This window comes from Anomaloglossus baeobatrachus, chromosome 3, assembly GCF_048569485.1.
Source record: "Anomaloglossus baeobatrachus isolate aAnoBae1 chromosome 3, aAnoBae1.hap1, whole genome shotgun sequence".
Lineage (NCBI taxonomy): Eukaryota > Metazoa > Chordata > Amphibia > Anura > Aromobatidae > Anomaloglossus > Anomaloglossus baeobatrachus.
In genome coordinates this window covers 228,208,185-228,230,823 of record NC_134355.1, presented here as the reverse complement: position 1 = coordinate 228,230,823, position 22,639 = coordinate 228,208,185, and the positions used below count along the sequence as shown (strand labels likewise).

Sequence of the window (22,639 nt, the reverse complement as noted above, 5' to 3'; positions counted from 1 at the left end):
GCTGTGTATCCGCTCCCCCAGTACTCACTCCTACTGTGCTGTGTGCCCACTCCCCCTGTGTGAGTTCCCACTGTGTTGTGTGCACGCTCCCACTGCGCTGTGTTCCCGGTCCCAATGTGCAAGCTTCCACTGTGATGTGTGCCCGCTCCCACTGTGACCTGTGCCCCCCCCACCAGGGCTATGTGCCTCCCCCTAGTGCTGTTCACCCCCTCCTCCAGGGCTGTGTGCCCCTCCCTCCCTCAGGGCTGTGTGACTCCACCCAAGTGCTGTGTATCACCCGCAATGCTGTGCCCCCAAGTGATGTACATGTTCCCCAAGCTGTCTGTGCCTCCTTAGTGATTTCTGTGCTCTGCAAGTGTTGTCCGTTTCCCCCCAGTACCCAGTAGCGATGTGCATGCCCCCTCAGTGTTGTCTGTGCCCCCCCAGTGCTGTCTGTAGCCTGCCCGCCAGGGCTGTCTGTAGCCCCCCCCCCGTGCTGTCTGTAGCCCCCCAGTCCCTCCTGTGATGGATATATCAAAGGCGGGTCTGGAGCATACAAATCACAGGAGACGCTGGGGGAATATACATCACATAAGCGGCTGGGACATATACATCACATGAGGGGCTGGGGCATATACATCACATGAGGGGCTGGGGCAAATACATCACATGAGGGGCTGGGGCATATACGTCACAGTGGAGGTGCTGGGGGCATATACATCACAGGAGGGGCTGGGGCATCTCCTGCAATGTATATACAGCAGTCCCAGCATCTCCTAAGTGATGTATATACAGCAGTCCCAGTATCTATGGGATGTATATGCCCCCAGCCCCTCCTGTGATGTATGTACAGCAGTCCCAGTGTCTGATATGTGATGTATATGATTTACAAATCTTATCACAAAGAGTTGACTGCGCTCCAGATCAAGCCAATCCTGAAAAAGCAGTTGTGAGAAGCAACATGATCAATATCACCAAACATCACTGCCGCACCAAAGGGAAGCAGCTCCAACCACCACAGTAGGGGTGAGTTTGATCAAATGTAGCCAGGTAATTTTCTCATTGATAATTTTGTGCAGCCCCTAAAGGTTTGTAGAAATTTACAAATGGCCTCCAGCAGTAAAAAGGTTCCCCACCCCTGACCTAGAGGACCACCAGCAGGCCCTGCAGGCACACTCCATCCAGCTGGGGGACATTCTAAACCATCTTGATGACATTGAAAACAGGCACAGGCAGAATAATCTGCGGATCAGGGGCCCAAGTGAGGAACCATGATAACAGTTAGGGGTAGACCAGATGTCAGTCTATGCATTTCATACAGGTTAACGGTTCGTAATCATGACAACATCTTAGACAATTCTACAAGTTTACATATCCCCAGCCCAAAAGGGTGGATCTCAAATACCGCTCATTAAAGGAGTTGTCCGACAAACTACAAAAATTTTTTTAAGCTAATCTGTGCTGTATTGTCATATAAAACACTCCTAAATTATTTTTTTTGTTTCTAACTTTTGTTCCTCTTGAATTATCTCTTTATTCTCTTTAGCTTTGTTTACTTGCAGCTCAACCAAACATGACATCTTCCTGTGTCAAACCTCACAGTCCGAGATGGCACCGCCCAGCCTCAGTGTCCAGACCCGCCCTCTGCCCACACATTCCCTATCAGTATTCTGCCCCAGCACCTTACAGATAAATGAATACTATGTAATGAAGACTATATATAGCCCCCAATGTGAGTCTATAGGAGATATATATACACATGCACATATACTCACACACACCTAGAGTTATATAATATATAATCCCCCCTCATGCACTGTCGTCTCTGCCCCCTCAGCACTCCCCTCCCCCCGCTCTGTCTCTCACCCGTGCACTGTCTTCTCTCCCCTGCACTCTCTTCTCTGCGCCCCCCTCTCCCGCGCTCTGTATCTCACCCGAGCACTGTCTTCTCTCCCCATGCACTCTCCTCTCTGCCACAACCCCTCCCCCTGCTGTCTCTCACCTGTGCACTCTCTTATCTCCCCCTGCACTCTCTTCTGTCGCCCCCCCGCTCTGTCTCTAACCCGTGCACTGTCTTCTCTTGCCCTGCACTCTTTTCTGCCGCCCCCCCTTCCCCCCGCTCTGTCTCTCACCTGTGCACAGTCTTTTCTCCCCCTGCACTCTCTTCTCTGCCGTCCCCTCTCCCCCCACTCTGTCTCTCACCCGTGCACTATGTTCTCTCCCCCTGCACTCTTCTCTGCCGCCCCCTCCCCCGCTCTGTGTTCTTTCCCCTGCACTCTTCTCTGCCGCCCCCCCCCCCTATCTCTCACTGGTGCACTGTGTTCTCTCCCCCTGCACACTGTCCTCTGCCGCCCCCCCTCTCCCGCGCTCTGTATCTCACCTGTGCACTCTTTCTCCCCCTGCACTCTCTTCTCTGCTGCCCCCCAGCTCTGTCTCTCATTCATGCACTCTGTTCTCTCCCCCTGCACTCTCTTCTCACCTCCCTCTCTGTCACCCATGCCTTATCTTCTCCTCCGTGCTGTGATGAGTGCAGCCTGCTTACAGCTAGGTGATGTTCAGTGAGAGTTTAGTGCTGTTGTTCGCTGGTGTCAGGTGACATCCCTGATCTCTAATCCTGGGTTGTATTCATCAGTGTGAGGAAAGACACAGCACATGGGGGAGGGGGACACAGTTACCCGGGCCCCATACATCACATATTCTATTTAGGAGAGTGTATTCTCCCTGGGTATTTATAATGTAATGGCTAATTATAGCATGGTTACCTGAGGGATATTTTACTAATTACCCTGGCTTTGCTGAAACACATCGCAATTTATTGACTATAGTTGAATGTTATATAGGCACATTCTTTCTCGGTGTGTCAAGAGTGGGAGAAGAGAATCGCGTTGACAATTCAACACAATGGGCACCACTTTGAGCACATCCTTTAGTGGATTACTATCGTTGTTCCATGTCACAAACCTGTCAATAACTCGATAATGAATAAAGCTACATTAAAATGAGCACACCATTGGTTTTCTTGTGCAATTCTCTGTTTGATGTGTCACATGACCCCCTTCCCATTGAAAAAATTAAACTTGAAGTCAAAATGGCGACTTTGCAGATGGCCGCCATGGGCGTCACCCAGCCTCAAATGTTTGGTCCCTCCCACGTACTAATATGCCAGACACTGTAAGGTGATATCAGCAACCAATTCCCTTTTATCAGGTTGTATCCATACTTATGGCCCACCCTGTAGATTGCACCAGTATGTCCAATGTCAGGAAGGGGTTAACTTAGCTTGACCAAAACATTTCCCCTCAGAAAATGAGGCTCCATTGAGTTAGTTGGGGGATCTTGAGTTTGTAGAACACAGATAGCACCAATTCAGCTGGAGTCAATGCTCACAGAAAAGGCATCTGCTCAGTCTCATGAAACACCTCACCAACAAAAGTTTAGTTTACAAGGGAAAAGGCTAAAAAAGAAAAAGAAAACCAACATTTTTGCACAATAGAAAAATAGACAATAGTAATATTTAAAAGCATGTTTATTTTTAGTTAATCAATGAATCACCCGTGACAAAAAAAAAATAATGAAGAATGCCAATACCAATGCTGGCAATTTCAAAAGTACAAAAAAAAAAATCAATCCAGAACAGAATTTTAAATCAAAATAAGCTTAAAACGAAAATATAAACCTTTTATTACTGGTTTTATAGTAGTTTATAGTAATTCTGCAGGTGGATAAAAGGTATTCAAATTATTGTCACAAACATGGAATGACACATAATCGGATTCTGATTTAAATTGTTGATTGTCTTCAATCTCGTCAGTTTCTGTACAGTTTTCCATCTTAAAATCTTTTGTAAAACATAGTTCAATTTGTCCAAGAGTTTGTACATGTTCACTCTGAAAGGTCAATTAAAGAATAATTAAAAAGATATTTAAGTATAGTTGTCTCTTAAATTATACCCAATTTCAGCCACTAAGGAAAACCTAACGCCTACAGTGAAGGAAATAATTATTTGATCCCTTGTTGATTTTGTAAGTTTGCCCACCGACAAAGACATGAATAGTCTATAATTTTAGGGATAAGTTCATTTTAACAGTGAGATAGAAGATCCAAAATGAAATCCAGAAAATCACACTGTATAAATATAGTTTTATTTGCATTTTGCAAAGAGAAATAAGTATTTGATCCCCTACCAACCATTAAGAGTTTTGGCTCCTACAGACCAGTTAGACCAGAGGTCTCAAACACGCGGCCCCTCAGGCTGCTTCGTGCGGCCCGCAGGCCCGTGCCCCTGTTCACTATCGCGGCCAGTGCAGGCGCCACAGCCACTGTCTGCGCTGTATGTCAGATGAATGTTTTGCCGGCGCTGCGCTCAGAGTCCATAACATAAATCGCTGACAGGGGCTGCGGCCCCTGCACCGGCTGCGATAGTGAACGGGGGCACGGGCCTGCAGACAGCAAGAAGCAGAGATGAGGCAGCTGAGGGAACGCGGGACAGGTGAGAAGAATGGTGTGTTTATTTTTTTTTTCTGTGTGTGTATGTGAAGGACAGCACATAACCCCTTAGCGACCTATGACATACTGGGTACGTCATGACGAAATCGCAGCCCCGAAGCCTCGGTGGCTGCGATCGCTGCAAATACCTTAGATTCGGGGAGGAGGGGACTTCTGCCTGACCTCAGGAGGGGTGATGTCTCCTCCCCGGACCTACGGAGGCAGTGATTGGCTGACGAACGCCGCTCAGCCAATCACAGCCACTGTAATGTTTCATAGCCATTGAAAATGGCTGAAACATTGAAATCCAGCCATGATCAGTGCAGCTGTAGCACTAATAATTGGCTGGAGCTGGGTTCGCTGTTTCACCCGCCCCCAGCTCTGATTGGAGAGACCGGTCTTGTGACCGATCTCTCCAATCACTGTGGATCTGGGGCTGGAGACCACACCCCTCAGCTTCACTCCGACGTCTGTGGAAGCTGAGGGGAGCGATCGGTAAGTTATAGCGCCACTGACCCCTTTCAGCCGCCGCCACTGCCCCCCCCCCATTACTACAGGATGGGTACATTACTATAGAATAGGGACAAGGCTGGGGACATTACTAAAGGATGGGGACATTATAAGGAAGGGCAAAATACTATTGGATGGGGACATTACTGTAGAATGGAGACAAGGCTGGGGATATTACTATAGGATGGGAACTAGGATGGGGCACAGTACTACAGGATAGGGACATTAGTACAAGGGGACAAGGATGGGAAACATTACTATAGGATAGGGATAAGGCTGGGGACATTACTATAGGATGGGGGCATTACTATAGGATGGGGCCATTACTATAGGATGGTGATAAGGTTGGCACATTACTATAGGATGGGGACATTACTGTAGGATGGGCACATTACTACAGGATGGGATAACTATATGATGGGGACAGTACTACAGGATAGGGAGATTGCTTCAAGGGGAAAAAGGATGGGAAAACATTACTATAAGATGGGGACAAGGATGGACACATTACTACAGGATGGGCACATTACTATAGGATGGGGACAAGAAAGACACATTACTACAAGATGGGGACAATGATGGGGAACATTACTATAGGATGGGGACAAGGATCAGTACATTACTGTAGGATGGGGACTAGGATTGGGCACAATACTACAAGGGGACAAGGATGGGCACATTACAACAAGATGGGGAACATTACTAAAAGATGTTGGTCAAAATTTCTATATAGTGCTAATTGTAACACTAGTAGTTACAAGAAAGGGATAAAATGTAAAAAAAAACACCTCAAAATAAGGCATGACTTTTTTTTTTACAATCTTTTTTTTTTATATTTAAACAAAGAATGTGCACATTTGTTATAATAAACAAGTGAAAAATGTTCAAAATCAGTGATCCAAAGGTGTGTAAAAAAAAATATATATATATATATATGGTACCAATAAAAATATCACTTTGTCCTGCAAAGAATGTGGCCCCCCAAATTATTTTTTTTCCTCTGTGCGGCCCATACACCCAGCCGAGTTTGAGACCCCTGTGTTAGACACTCCAAATCAACTCGTTACCTGCATTAAAGACAGCTGTCAAATTGTCACCTGTATAAAAAAAAACTCCTGTCCACAGACTAAGTCAGACTCTAACCTCTACAACATGGGCAAAACCATAGAGCTTTCTAAGGATGTCAGGGACAAGATCATAGACCAGCACAAGGCTGGAATGGGATATTAAACCATAAGGCTAGGTTCACATTTCCATTGTTTTGCATCAGTCACAATCCGCTGCTCTGATAAACAATGCAATCCGTTTGGCGGATTCCATTGTGTCCCATAGACTTATATGAGCGGCGGATTGTGACTGATGCTCTTGCGTTGCATCCTCCGCCCGACTGATCAGTCATGGAACGACTGACCGTCGGGCGGCAGGAACGCAGAGTGTAACGTTTTTTGAGCAGCGGAATCTTTAGGATTTCGCTTCGCATGCTCTCTCTCGGCGGCCGAACGATCAAGTGATCGCCCGGCGGCCGCCTTCTGTGAGCGATCAGCTGATCGGCCGCCTTCTGTGAGTGATCAGCTGATCACCCGGCGGCCGGCTGCTGTGAGCGATCAGCTGATCACCCGGCGGATGGCTGCTGTGAGCGATCAGCTCATCGCCCGGCGGACGGCTGCTGTGAGCGATCAGCTCATCGCCCGGCTACTGTGAGCGATCAGCTGATCACCAGGCTACTGTGAGCGATCAGCTGATCACCCGGCAGCCGGCTGCTGTGAGCGCTGATCGCTCTGATTAGCCGGCCGCCGGGAGATCATCTGTTCGCTCTCAAAAGTCGGCGGCCAGCTATTGTGAACGATCAGCTGATCGTTCTCTCTTTCACGTTTTACAACGGAGTCCGACAATGAATTCTAATTCTTGTCATCCGTTGTACAACGCAACAGTCACAAGTGTCAAGCAATGTGAACGTAGCCTTAGTAAGACGCTGGGTGAGAAGGAGATAACTGTTGGTGCAATAGTGAAAAAATGGAAGAAATACAAAAGAAGTGTCAATCAACATTGATCTGGGACACCAAGTAAAATCTCACCTCCTGGGGTATCCAGGATCATGAAGGTGAGAGATCAGCCTAAACCTACACAGGGCAACTAGTTAATGATATCAAGGCAGCTGGGACCACTGTCACCAAGAAAACCATTGGTAACACATTACGCCGTAATGGCTTAAAATCCTGTAGTGCCTGATGTGCCGCCTTGAGCAGTGAGACCTATGTGCAGGCCTGTCTGAAGTTTGCCAATGAACACCTGGATGATTCTGAGAGTGATTGGGAGAAGGTGCTGTGGTCAGATGAGACAAAAATTGAGCTCTTTGGCCTTAACTCAATTCCTCGTGTTTGTAGGAAGAAAAATGCTTCCCATGACCTAAAGAACACTGTCCCCAATGTCAAGCATGGCAGTGGAAACATGTTTTGGGGGTGTTTCTCTGCTAAGGACACAGGACTACTTCACCGCATCAATTGGACAATGGATGGAGCCATGTACCATAAAATGCTGAGTGACAACCGACTTCACTCCACCAGGACATTAAAAATGGGTCGTGGCTAGGTCTTCCAGCACGTCAATGACCCAAAACCTACAGCCAAGGCAACCAAGGAGTGGCTCAAAAAGAATCACATTAAGGTCATGGAGTGGCCTAGCCAGTCTCCAGACCTTAATCCCATAGAAAACTTATGGAGGGAGCTCAAGCTTTGAGTTGCCAAGCGATAGCCTCAAAATCTTACTGATTTAGAGATGATCTGCAAAGAGAGTGAGAAAACAGAAGTGAGACGGCACCACCATAGAGTAATATGGGAGCGTGCTCCAACCTAATATAAACACACAAAAACCAGGAAGGAAGTATAAGCACAGCTACAACCAGAGAGTCACTGGAAAATCTAGAGTAATATAAAGCAAGAGAGTTACCACAATTGCATAGAAAAGTCTGAAAGTTTATTTAATCACAGCAGAAAAATTTAAAAACATTAAAACAAGAGGGGACACAGTGTCCCACTCAGGATGAATCAGGCGCAGCAACATAGAAACCTCACAACATGATTGAACTGGTATTTGTAAATAGCAAGGCTAGACAAGTAATGGCCACAATAATAGGGCACAGAAACAAATTTGAACATCAGAGGATAATACCAGATGATACAAATCAAGGACAGCCCATATACTATACCATAGTAGGAGTAATGGAGGTCATGTGGGTGCGCCAACCCCACGCGTTACGCCACTTTGTGTGGCTTTATCAGAGGAATGATGTGTGATGAAGCCACACAAAGTGGCGTAACGCGTGGGGTTGGTGCATCCACATGACCTCCATTACTCCTGCTTTTCTGCTGTGATTAAACTTTCATAGTTTTCTATGCAATTGTGGTAACTCTCTTGCTTTATATTACTCTGGATTTTCCAGTGACTCTCTGGTTGCAGCTGTGCTTATACCTTCTTCCTGGTTTTTCTGCAAAGAGTGGACCAAAATTCCTCCTGACGTGCACAAACCTCATCATAAACTACAAAAAAAAGTCTGCCTGCTGTGCTTGCCAACAAGTTTTTAGCACCAAGTATTAAATCTTGTTTGCCAGAGGGATCAAATACTTATTTCTCTCTGCAAAATACAAATTTATATAATTTATACAATGTGATTTTAAGGATTTTATTTTGAATATTCTCTCACTGTAATTTTATGGGTAGGTTAATTTTTAACAGACTGTTCATGTCTTTGTCAGTGGGCAAAGTTACAAAATCAGGAAGGGATCAAATAATTATTTCCTTCACTGTATGCTTGTCTTTTGAAGCTGAAACATCTGCTTATTACCTTGAGGACACAGATTTTCTAGTTTTATCTGCACACAATATCTTTAGTCCCGCTTTGTAAATGAGCTAATTAATCCCTTTATCCCCAGCCTGTTATCACCTTCATGACGAGGGCCAATGTTTTCAATTCTGACCAGTGTCATTTTATGATGTTATAACCCTGGAATGCTTCAACGGATCCCACTGATTACATGACTGTTTTTTCATGACCTATTAAACTTCATGTGAGTGGTAAATTTAGTACAATACTTTGTGTTTATTTGTGGAGGGAAAAAAAACCAAACTATTGGAAATTTGGTGAAAATGTCACAAATTTCAAACTTTGAATTTTATGCCCTTAAACTAGAAAGTTATTTCACACAAAATAGTTAATAAACATTGCCCATGTTTACTTTACATCAGCGTAATTTTTGAAATAATTATTTTTTAATTTGGAAACTAGAAGGAGGTCAAAGTTTATCAGCAATTTCTCATTTTCCAACTAAATTTACAAAACCATTTTTAAACATCTTATTAAATTATCAAAAAACAGAACTTTATATAACAGAAACAACTTTAGCGATGAAAGTTAACCTTTACAGTATTGTATATTTTACCCCTTTCTTTTACCATTATATAAGTTACATTTATCTACAGTCATACAGGTTCTAATTATACATCTGGAATTTTAGCGTATCAGGAAATTATCAACCTCTTGTCTAGAGTACCGCTTAATTTTTCAGAATGGTACCCTGACAAAAACAGGGTAACAGTCTGTACAATTTCCTCCCTACTATAATGCTTTATAATAAACAATTTCCATTCATTAAAAAATATTTATACGTTCTTATGTTCCGCATCTAGTCTTTCTACATACCCGTATTTTTCGTTTTATAAGACGCACCTGATTATAAGATGCACCCCCAAATTTGGTGAAGGAAAAGAGAATTTTTTTTTAATGTTAAATGGGGTCTGTCTTATAATGCCAGTGTCCATCTAACAAATCATATAGGGTATATGTCCCTCATAGCCCCCAATCCTAAAATTAGCCCCCTTAATCTGGATATGGCCCCCTTATATTGAATATAGCCCCCTTGTGCTGGCACACGTCCCCCAGTGATGCCACATGTCCCCCATTGATGGCACACGTCCCCTATTGCTAGCACATGTCTCCTATTGATGGAACACGTCCCCTATTTATGGCACACATCCCCCTGTGCTGGAAAACGTCCCCTATTGCTGGCAGATATCCCCTACAGCTGGCACAGGTCTCCTATGGATGGCACACGTCCCCCTGTGCTGCTCATGGCCCCCTATGGATGGCACATGTTCCCCTGTGTTTGATATGGCCCCCTATGGATGGCACACCTCCCCCTGTGTTGGAAAAAGTCCCCTATTGCTGGCACATATCCCCTACAGCTGGCACAGGTCATCTATGGATGGCACACGTCCCCCTGTGCTGCCCATGGCCCCCTATGGATGGCACACATCCCCCTGTGCTGCCCATGGCCCCCTATGGATGGCACACCTCCCCCTGTGTTAGATATGGTCCCCTATGGATGGCACACTTCCCCCTTTGTTAGATATGGCCCCCTATGGATGGCACACGTCCCCCTGTGTTAGATATGGCCCCCTATGGATGGCACACCTCCCCCTGTGTTAGATATGGCCCCCTATGGATGGCACACCTCCCCCTGTGTTAGATATGGCCCCCTATGGATGGCACACCTCCTCCTGTGTTAGATATGGCCACCTATGGATGGCACACCTCCCCCTGTGTTAGATATGGTCCCCTTTGGATGGCACACCTCCCCGTGTTAGATATGGCCCCCCTATGGATGGCACACCTCCCCCTGTGTTAGATATGGCCCCCTATGGATGGCACACCTCCCCCCATGTTATATATAGCACCTATGGATGGCCCACATCCCTCTGTGCTGCCCATGGCCCCCTATGGATGGCACACGTCCCCCTGTATTTGATATGGCCCCCTTGCTCCTGCCCATAGTAAAATAAAACACTCTTTCCTTACCTTCTCCAGTGCTGTCCTCACTCGTGTCTCCCTCCGTGCTGTTGAGCTCTTGCACTTCCTGGTTCTCGGTGCCAGTCATGTGATCGGCACAGCAGAGTGATATCATCTCTGCGTGCCTGATCACAGCGGCAGCAGAGAGACCGGGAGATCAGCGCTGGAGGAGGCAAATAAAGAGCTTTTTATTTTACTATGGGCAGCAGCATGGGGGCCATATCTAACACAGGGGGGGCATGTGCCATTAAAGGGGGCACAGGCTGATATAATATGCGCCGCTGCCCCAGCCCATCACCGCGGTGCGGTTTCAGCACCACGGTGATGGACAGCGGCAGTGCATATTATATGAGCGGGAGCAGGAGATCTAACGCTGCCTCCTGCAGCTTTCACCAGCCCCCAGCATCACTCCAGAGCTGCCCCCACCTCCCCTGGACTCTGTAGTATAATATATATATATATATATATATATATATATATATATTATATATTATATATCTATATATTACACGCCCCCGGATATTCGGATTATAAGACGCACCCCCTACTTTTCCCCAAAATTTGGGGGAACAAAAGTGCGTACATAAAGTGAAAAATACGGTACATTTTATTTTTCAGCTGATCTACATACGAGTGTTTCAGCCAGTGTTCAAAAAGCAGTCTCTTGGCTAACAATACCATTTTATGTAATAATTGGGGGGCTTATTTGCATTTCTTAAAGCTTGTGGTGTTGTCATCCCACTAGTGGAACATGATCATAAGGTGGGAGTAAGTAAACCTTACAGTTGAAATCACAAGTGTATATACCCTATCTAAAAAGACACATATGAATGTTTGGCTCACTATCTGACATGAAATCTGAATAAACCTTTCCAGTTTTAGGCCAATTAGGAACCAAAAATATTTATATTTGCCAAATGTCAGAATAATGAGAATGTTTTAAGGGATTTTTATTACTTTCTGCAAGGTGAAAAGTTTATATACACTAAGATTACTATGCCTTTAAACAATATGGGACAGCTCATATGATGAAGTCAAGTCTTTGAAAGCTTCTGGTTTATTAGCAGCATCTGAGTTACAGAAACAGTTATAGATTAATTTTAATGCACACCTGACACACACTGCTTCTTTGTGTAGCATCATGGGAAAGTCAAAAGAAATCAGACAAGATCTCAGGAAGAGGATTGTGGACCTGCACAAGTTTGGTTCATCCTTGGGTGCAATTTCCAGATACCTGCAGGCACCTCGTTCATCTGTTCAAACAATTATATGCATGTACAAACAAGATGGGAATATCCAGCCATTATATCGTTCAGGAAGGAGACGGCTTCTGTGTACCAGAGATGAACATGCTGTAACGCCCACCTTAGCTTCTTCGCATACTCCTGCTTCCCTCCCCCAGTGAGGAAACCGGCGTTCTCACCTGTCTGGGCATCCTGCTGTGGGGGTCCAGTCTCATGCTGCGGCCTCCCGGAGTGTCTGTGTACCTTGCAGCGCTCCACTCTCTGCCCATACGACGTGCTCACGGCCACACCCCTTTTCTTAAAGGCCCAACGCTCTCCGAACCCGGAAGTGTTCTCAGGTCAGTTGGGAAGCTGTAGGTACTTAAGGCACATAGTGATACATGTCTGTATTGCAGAGAGCCACTCCCACTACTTGCTGCTGCGAGCCACCAAATTGGCCGTCTACCACAATACCTGTTGCCACTAAGTATCATCACCAGCTGCTGCCATTCATCCATCCCGGACAGAACCGCTATACCAGCTGCTGCCATCTATTCATCCACCCGATCATCCCAAATGGAACCTCTACATCAGCTGCTGCTGCAACTTTATATCAGAGACTGTCGCTCCCATACCTTTTGGGCCAGTCGACGCGACACCAGTCTTCCCAAGTTGCACCCATATCCTACCTGCAGCGTAACACCTCCACCATCAGAAGCTCTGGAGAAAACCAGGTTCGGATCCATAGTCAAGCCTCTCTGGGTTTTCTGTGTGTTGCGGCCTAGTGGGTCCACTAAAATCCCTGCTCATCTGGCGAGCCTAACGCGTCTTTTGGTCAGACATGTGCTTATCAACCCAACCACAAAAGCAAAAGACCTTGTGAAGATGCTGGCGGAAGCTTGTAAGAGAGTGTCATTATCCACAGTGAAACGAGTACTGTATCAACATGGGCTGCAAGGCCACTCAGCCAGGAAGAAGCCATTACTCCAAAAGAAACATAAAAAAGCCAGATTAATGTTTGTAAATACACACAGGAAGAAAGACCATCATTTTGAGACATGTCCTGTGGTCTAACAAAACTAAAATTGAACTGTTTGGCCATGATGACCATGATTACGTTTGGAGGAGAAAGGGAGAAGCTTTGAACTCTAACAAAAACAATCCCAAGTGTGAAACACGGGTGTGGCAGCATCATGTTGTGGGTTTGTTTTGCTGCAGGAAGGACTGGTGTACTATGTAATGACTGAATGCCGGTTGTGATAATTATTAAGATACGATGGCACTATGGAAAACCCAGGGACACAAAGATGGTGAAGAACAGTTTTTTTTTCTTTATTAAAAAAAAACAGTTCTCTTACAACTTATGGGCCACAACAGCCCGGAATAAACAATAAGAGTTTAGAAACTTGGAGGACTTGAAGTGTCGGTCTGTAGGGATGAACTGGACTATATTTCCCCCCACTATACCGCTCCCTCCCTTATCTATTAATGGGGCTTACCCGGGGGCACTACTACAGATAATGGCACGTGATCCCTCCAAGGATATAATCTTATAACCACCTCCTCTTATGTTTACAATTCAATCAGGGTACCCAGCCACCTTCCCTTATACAGCCAAAAACAAGTAAATATATGTACATCTACCTTTATACCTGTACCACTAGCTCTAAATGTACCTCTATTCAATACTCTGCACCTCACTGCCCCCAGACAGTGTGATGAAGAAAGGCAGAATAGTCTGTCATTATCAGCACAACACTGCTTATCCTCTAATAACTTCCGGTTCAGAGCAAACGCCTAAGGATAAGCAAGCAAACACAGATCCTTCTCAGTGAATAATTTGTCGAATAATAATCTTCCTTCTTCTTTATCCTATCTATCTGTCCCTGACTGACTATTATACTCCAATCGGTCTCAGGTCAATTGTTACTCACTGAAGTCCTTCACCCAAGATGGCGTCCGTCCCCTCAGACTGCTTCTGATTCACTCTTAGATGATTTTATCCAAACAGTTTCTGGAGAAAAATTCACTCAGATGAATTCCCCTCGTCAGCAGTAGGAGCTCCAAGGAAAAAAAAAACGATTAAGCAGTCCACAAAAGAAAAAAACAAAACAAAACAGGCAATCCTATGAATCCAAACACGGTGAAATGACAGCCGTCTTTCTCTTGCGCAGTCCCTCAGAACTTGACTGAAATTTTCAACTGTCTCTATCAGTCTACGTTACCAGGGAAACCTAATGTAACCCCTTACTGTCTAGCAGTGTGCCTGCCCTCTAGTGACACCTAGTGGCTATTTAAATTATAGCATAAATATATATACAATACATTAAAATACAAGTTTATCTTATGTACATTTTCACCCTGTTACAACTTCATAAAATAGATGACATCATAAGGAAAGAAGATTATGTGGCAATACTGAAACATCTCAAGACATCAGCCAGGAAGTTAAAGCTTGCGCGGAAATGGGTCTTCAAAATTGACAATGACCCGAAGCATATGCCAAACTGGTTACAAAGTAGCTTAAGGATAACAAAGCCAATGTTTTGGAGTGGCCCATCAGAAAGCTCTCATCTCAATCCTGTTGAAAATGTATAGGCAAAGCTGAAAAGGCAGGTGCGAGCAAGTCGACCTACAAACAAGGCTGTTACACCAGTTCTGTCAGTAGGAACTGGTCCAAATTCCTACCAATTATTGTGAGAAGCTTGTGGAAGGATATGCAAAATGTTTGCCCTTAAAATGTATGGCTTGAGTCAATGGTACAAAATACTAAACTTTTGACTTTGCAGAAAGTAATAAAAATGCCTTAAAACATTCGCTCTCTCATTCTGGATATTTGGAAAATATAAATAATTTTGGTAATCCTAATTGACCTAAAACGGGAACGGTTTACTCTGGTTTCATGTCAGATAAAAAGAGAAACATGCATATGTGTTTAGTGTATAACTTCTGGTTTCAACTGTATGTCTCAAATTTGTTCAATGCATCTAATAATTTGGTACCAGAATGTTTGCATTGTTAGACATGTCCATAGTCCATGCAACAGGTCTGTTGATGCATCTTTGCATTTTGGGTAGCATAACAGTCCATCTGGCTTGAGGAGGCAGGCAAGTTAAGTGCATATATAGCTTTGTGGATGATTTTAAATTGTGTTTCTCTCAATTTCTCATTTAGTGTTGCCTTTAGTGATGGGCAGACCCAGACTGTAAAAGTCCAGATCTGTACGGTTTCTAATGTACCGAGTGCCGGGCCTGGAATTCTTAGGGACTTCCAGCTAATGATCCGGCAGTCAGGAAATAAAAAAATAAATAAAAGGAAAAATAAAAGAAAATAAGAATGAAGCAAGCACTTCACTTAGAGTGTCCGACACGGCTGTAACTGCTCCCGTGGCCACTCATTCTTACTCATTCATATGCACGCTTTCCCCGAACACCAGTAGTCTTGACATCTGTGATTGGATGCAGTCAGATGCACCCTCAGCCTATGTGACAGTGTCTGACTGCAACCAAACAAAAGACTCTGTCTGTGGGTCTATATCGTACAGTAAAAATAAATAGAAAAACTGGTGTAGGAACACCCCATATTATACTCCGCACAGATAAAGCATACAGCCACAGGCTGCAGCTTCCAGCCGTGTATTTATCTTGGCTGTGTATCAAAATAAGAGGAACCACAAACTGCTTTTTTTGTTAATATTATTTAATTATTTAAATAAATAATTATAAAATTCAAAGTGCGGTTCCCTCAATTTTGATACTCAGCCATGATAAAGCCCGAAAGCTGGGTGCTGGTATTCTCCGGCCAGGGAGACCCAGGTTTATTGCCCCTTCACGCAGCCTAAAAATACCAGCCTGCAGCCATCTGGGATTATCAATCCATTAGATGCGAGAAGCCAGCAATTTACCTGGCTCTTCCTGATTGCCCTGGTGCGTTGGTAATTGGGGTAATAAGGGGTTGATGGCAGCCCATAGCTGCCACTAAACCCTGGGATTAGTAATGGGAGGCCTCTATGAGACACCCCCTCATTACTAATCTGTAAGTGAAAGTAAATAAGCACAAACACTGAAAGCATACTTAATTTGAAACAAAAAAAACCATAAAAGCACCCTCATTCCCAACTTTATTAACCACCAAAACACCCTTGCAGGTCTGACTTAATTCACATGAGATCCCATGACGATTTCAGCTTTGCTACAGCTGAGGCTGACAGCGAGCGTCATAGAACTATGACAGCCTGCTGTGAGCTGCAAGCAGAGACTGAGTGAGCCATGCAATCAGTGGTAACATCACTCAGGTGATTTGCGGTCACAGCTGGAGGTTCCCACGGTCCTCCACCTGTGACCACAAATAGATGCAAGCATTTTCTGCCAAAATACCACAACCGCTTGTGCCCACGATCAGGGTTTGGGGCGCTGTGAACTTCGCTATTTTCCCAGCTGAATACACTGGCATCTCCTGTGCTGAATAGACAGCATAAGAGTGATGTGCTGCATCTAGGGAAGCCGCACCGCATGTCAGCTTATGCTGCAGAGAAAAGAAGCACAGTGGGCATGGAATTTCTATAAATCCATCCACTGCAGAGTAGAGAGCATGACAAATCAATAACGATTGAAAAATTGTCTGTTACACCATTACCCTCATTGATAATAGCTCATCTGCTTGATCCCTACCTATCCACCCAACCATAACCGCTACAATTTTAGCATAGAATTATTTTTTTTTTTAAACTAACTCAACATAATATGAATACTTATCAGCTGGAAAAGATTCCTATCTTGATTTTCCAGATAGCCCCCCTAATTTCCCAGTATCCAAATGGGAAAAATTAGGCATCAATAACTGTTCCCATCTGATTGATGGTCCCGAAAAAAAATCAATTGTTAACTTCCTATCTCTAAACATCTCATAATCTACCAAGACAGGAATTAATGAACCTTCTGAATATATTAATATTAATATTAGGAAATATATTAGAAATAATTTAACTCTTCCCATTATTCTTCCGAGAACCATCATAACGTTGCTTGATAATATCTTTAACCCCTTAGTGACGGAGCTAATTTTCACCTTAATGACGAGACCAAATTTTGCAATTCTGACCAGTGTCACTTTGAGGTTATAAGTCTGGAACGCTTCAACGGATCCCAGTGATTCTGAGACTATTTTTTCGTTATATATTGGATTTCATGTTAGTACTAAATTTAGGACAATATTTTGTGCGTTTATTTATGAAAAAAATTAAAATTTTGACAAAAATGTTGAAAATTTAGCAATTTTCAACTTTTGAATTTTTATATAGTTAAACCAGAGAGTTTTGTGACACAAAATAGTTAATAACTAACATTTCCCAAATGTCTACTTTACATCAGCACAATTTTGGAAACTTTTTTTTTGTTAGGAAGTTAGAAGGGTTCAAAGTTTATCAGCAATTTCTCATTTTTACATCAAAATTTACAAAACCATTTTTTTAGGGACCACATCACATTTGAAACGACTGAGAGGCCTAGGTGACAGAAAATACATAGAATGACACCATTCTAAAAACTGCACCCCCAAAAGTACTCAAAATAACTTCCAAGAAGTTTATTAACTCTTCAGGTGATTCACAGGAACTAAAGCAATGTGGAATGAAAAAAAGCAAAAAATAAAATTTTACCTAAAAATGTTGCTCTACCCCAAATGTATTCACTTTTAGAAGAAATGACACAACAAAATGGATGCCAAAAGTTATTACCCACTTTCTTATGAACGCGCTAATACCCCACATGTGGTAAGAAACCTCTGTTTGGAGAAATGGGAGGGCTCGGAACAGAAGGAGCAATATTTTAATTTTGGAAAGCAAATTTGGCTGAGATAGATTGCGGGCACTGTCATGTAAAACTCTTGAAGGGTCTTCACCCCCCTCTTTGCCATCAGCCACAGATCGTCATGACGATTATCTGATCGGCCTGAAAGTTTAGGTATTTATGACTTTGGGTGATGGTAGAACTGCAACTAAAGGATGCAAAGAAAGACAAATCCTTTGTTCTATTGGAGGGAAATCTTCCCAAAACAGTTTTTAAGCGCTACGTTAATGCTAAAATAAAGAAAAACATATTGCCAGAATCTCTGTAGAGCGCACCGTTTCGCTTGACGGGGAGATCGCCGGTATCACGACAAATTAGTATTGGCCAGTAAAATCGTACTAGATGCGTGGTGTTTGGTATCTATGTAAATGTAAAATCGAGATATAAAATATGACGCTAATATCTTTCACCTGTGTGGCCCAGGGGCAAACATATGTGAATAGCTAGAATTAAGGAACCTTTGGGACAATCTCGGCACAGCCCACATGAGACTGTAAAATGAGGTCACAGAGAAGGGGGGTTACCTAAGGCATAAGAGAGACTGGCTCCTTGAGGGGTCAGTCAGTAGTGAAAGGCATCCGTAAGTGGTGAGGCTGACAGATTATACCATCTTCTCTTGGAGTCCCTTCCCTCCCTAAAATCAGACGTCACCTCTATGGCACGAGTTTAGTAAGTTTCACATTTATACCTTTTTATTTTTATGTAACTGTCTATACGGTATTCGTATTGTTCCCTTTTTTAAAATCTTGTATGTATTATTTTTTAAACACTGCCTATTTTCGGATTAAATATATAAAATTTAATAGTTTCTTTCCTCATGCTTTATATACAAAACCAAAAACCCGAAGGGCCATATGCTATCTGAAACGGGTCCCCAGTTAACCCGAAAAAGCTGGGTGGTGGCAGCGTAATTATTAGTGCATAGAATTATTGGAGTGCTATCATTAAGGGTACCGATGTGTATATATATATATATACATATATATATATATATATATATATACATATATATATATACATATATATATATATATATATATATATATATATATATATATATATATATATATATATATATATATATATATATATATATATATATATTCAATTAGCGGGAATCGGTGATATATACATTTACCCTTGCTGTGAGACCTCCAATATTTGGCATTATCAGCTCAGCAGCCTCATTCTGTTCATTGTCCTGCAGTACCAAAAGTGGCCTGCCGACAAGGGGGCGCTAGAGAGTAGTCGTGTTTGGGACTAATCAGCGAACAGCTGCGGGATATCAGGAGTGACTCCCCCGGCTGTTCAAGACAAATTGGTGGCAAGTGGTGTGATATAGAGCATTAGTGATCTGGTTTAAGCAATCATCCTTTTCACTAAAAACTTCCAAAAGTTTTGAGGATCGAACTCAGTGTTTAAATATATCTGGAACAATACTATACGTGTAGCAGTTACCCCCTCCCTTCTCTCTTGTTTTTCTAGCCTATCTTTTATTTGGCAATTATGGCTGCATTGACCGAAGCCTGGTACAGCCAGCACACGAAGGAGACTCGGATTGCCATCTGCACAACCAGAGAGATTTATGTCAATGGCAAAAACAAGCCAGACCTCATTAAAGAACTGTTACAATGGGATGCAAAGCAAGTCCGTTCCCCCAGTGCTGATGACGGGGAGACAAGCCAAGCCCTGGATGATACTGCGACCAGGGACCCTTCTGCAGCTTCAAGCCAGAGCAGCGACCGGGGCAGCATGGACTCCTAAGAGCAGATGGCTCTACAGCAACTCGCTGCAGATGACCGGGAGGGACGGCTGGGTGTCATTCAGCAATATCAGGAGAGAGCTGAGCGAGAGCGCCAAGCTCAGAGAGACCATGAATTGAAGGTCATCCAAGCCCGGCAGCAGACATCTTCCTCACTGAACGGTGAGTCCAATAATGCCAGCAGCTTTAAGCCCCGACCGGAGCACTTTCCTGTGATGGAAAAGGACGGGGATTTGGACACCTTTCTGAGGGGATTTGAAAAGACTTGCTTGCAGTACAAGTTGCCCCCAGCACAATGGGCCCGATACTTAACCCCAGGGCTGCGAGGCAAGGCCCCAGACGCGTTTGCCAGTCTCCCTCAAGAGCAGAGTGGAGACTATGAGGCCATAAAGCAGGCCCTAATAGGGAAGTATCAGCTGACTCCAGAGGTGTACTGAAAAAAATTCCGGACCCTCCAGTGAGGACCTCATGACAGCTACAGTGATTTGGTGGGTGGGCTCCAAACCACCTTTGACCAGTGGATCCAAGGACTGTCCGTTACAACCTTTTGGGAGCTAAGGGACCTAATAGTGAAGACCAACTCCTACATCTTTGTCCTGTGGAGGTTCGACAGTTTGTTATGGACCGAGAGCCCAAGGAGGCCTCAAAAGCAGCCCAGATTGCCGACACCTATGAGGCCAACTGTGCATCGTGGGTGCGGAAGCCGTCCACCGCCAGCTGGAAAGGGGGTAAGATGACAACTACGACCACCCCTGCACCTACCAGCCGACCTCCCGTAAGTCCTGTGTCATCCATCAGTGCCCGACCCACCTCTGACACTCGCAGGTGTTTTTCATGCAACCAGCCTGGACACCTCAGCTCCGCTTGCCCAGAGAGGCAGAAGAGGAACCCCACATCCAAGGCCCAAGGGCCTAGTGCAGCTGTCTTTTTGGTGGGGGAGGCGGGTGGTAGGATCTGCGAAAACCTACACTCTGTCACCGTGGGCAGAATCCCCACTGTGGGACTCAAGGACACTGGAGCCGACCGAACACTGATCCGCTCTAAACTGGTGCCTCCTGAAAACTTTATCCCAGGAAAACTCCTGACTGTCACTGGGCTTGGGGGTGTTTGCCAATCTTTCCCAATGGCCCAGGTTTCCCTCGACTGGGGTGCTGGGAGAGGGTGGAGGGAAGTGGGGGTGTCCAAACATCTACCAACCAATGTTTTATTGGGGACTGATCTGGGACGATTGGTTGCAATTTCTCCCTGATGATCCTCTCCAATCCAATAAGTCATGTGATGCAAATGTTGTTGATAAGTCATGTCATGCAAATGTTGTTGGTAAGTCATGTGATGCAAGCGCTGTTAGGTCATGTGATCCGAATGCGGATATCCAGAACGTGATTACAAATGTTGTGCATGGTAATAAAGTGGAGGTTTGTACAGGGGAACTCAGCCATGCGACGCAGCAGGGTGACGTGGCTGAGGACGACCCCAAGGTAGTAAGTGTCTGTGCTGACAGAGATGGAGGCAGACATGAGAACCACGAGGAAGGTGGTCAAATGCAGCTGACCAGTGGCACAGCGGGCAGTGACACAGCCAGTGGTAGCTGCCCCAGGATTGGCACTGCTCCTAAGGTACTATGGGATGAGGAGCAAGTAACACCCAGAGCCGGTCAGGCTGATGGGGAAGAGTTGTTATTCCCCAGGGAGACAGCCTTCATCGGTGCTGTCACCTGCAGTCAGAGTGCCCAGAACGCAAGTGAAACCATGCTTTCTGACACCTCTTCACCCAGAGGGATAACGGAACTGGTTACGGACCCAGAGCAGGTCCGAGAGGGTCCTGGTGAGGTTGGAACCTTAACGTCACTTTTGGCTGCCTATAGCCAAGAGTTCCAAGTGGCTCTACGAACCGATGCCAGTCTAGAGACGTTAAGGGACTTCGCAGAGATGCCCTCCTCCGAGACCGATAAGGAGAGGGTATTCTGGGACCAGGGGAGGTTGTACCGGGAGGCTGTTCCCTGTAACCCCCAACAGGAGTGGCTGAAAGAAAGACAGCTGGTAGTGCCTCACCGCTTTAGGAGTGAGTTGCTGCGGATTGCCCATGAGATCCCACTCGCCGGACACTTGGGGGTCAGCAAAACCAAGGCCCGGCTGTTTCACCACTTTTATTGGCCCAAAATGGGGACAGATGTTGCCAATTACTGCCGCTCCTGTATCACATGCCAAAGAGTGTGAAAGTCAGGGCCTACTCCCAAAGCTCCCCTGATCTCTTTGCCGGTGATAGAGGAGCCTTTCCAGAGGGTCGCTGTGGAGATAGTCGGGCCTCTGGCTGTCCCCAGCAGCTCTGGAAAACGTTTCATCCTTAGTGTGGTAGACTATGCTACCCGGTATCCGGAGGTAGTGGCTCTGTCCTCATTTAGGGCCGATAAGGTGGCAGATGCCCTTCTGGCCATATTCTTCCGAGTAGGATTTCCCAGGGAGATGCTTACTGACCAGGGGACTCATTTCATGTCTCGTCTAATGGAGGCTCTCTGTAAGAAAATGCAGGTGCAGCATCTGGTATCAAGCGCCAATCACCCACAGACCAATGGTTTGTGTGAGCGATTTAATGGTACCCTTAAGCAGATGCTTAAGATGCTGGTTGAGTCACATGGACGCGACTGGGAGCAGTATCTCTCACACCTCTTTGCTTACAGAGAGGTACCACAGGCCTCAACAGGGTTTTTCCCCTTCGAGCTCCTGTATGGCAGACGAGTCCGGGGGCCTCTTGGTCTGGTAAGGGAATCCTGGGAAGAGGAACTGAACTCCCCAGAAGTGTCTGTTGTGGAGTATGTCATTCGGCTCCGTGACAAAATGCAGTCAATGATACGGCTGGTGCACGAGATTATGGTGCAAGCCCAGGCGAGCCAGAAGCGATGGTACGACCAACACGCTCGAGAGCGGGTGTACGAAGCGGGTCAGAAGGTGTGGGTCCTAGTCCCAATGACCCAGAACAAGCTTCAGGCGGCCTG

At 45.0% G+C, this 22,639-nt stretch overlaps 1 protein-coding gene across 1 annotated transcript in view; it reads right to left on the bottom strand.

Annotated features, from left to right (window-relative positions):
* Positions 1–3,487: 3,487 nt before the first annotated feature.
* RNASET2 (ribonuclease T2) overlaps positions 3,488–22,639 on the bottom strand; it is a 422,090-nt gene continuing 402,938 nt past the window's right edge. Inside the window, exon 10 of the mRNA XM_075339751.1 lies at positions 3,488–3,866. Coding sequence (XP_075195866.1) covers positions 3,681–3,866 — 186 coding nt within the window. The 3' untranslated portion in view covers positions 3,488–3,680. The remainder of the gene's footprint in view (positions 3,867–22,639) is intronic.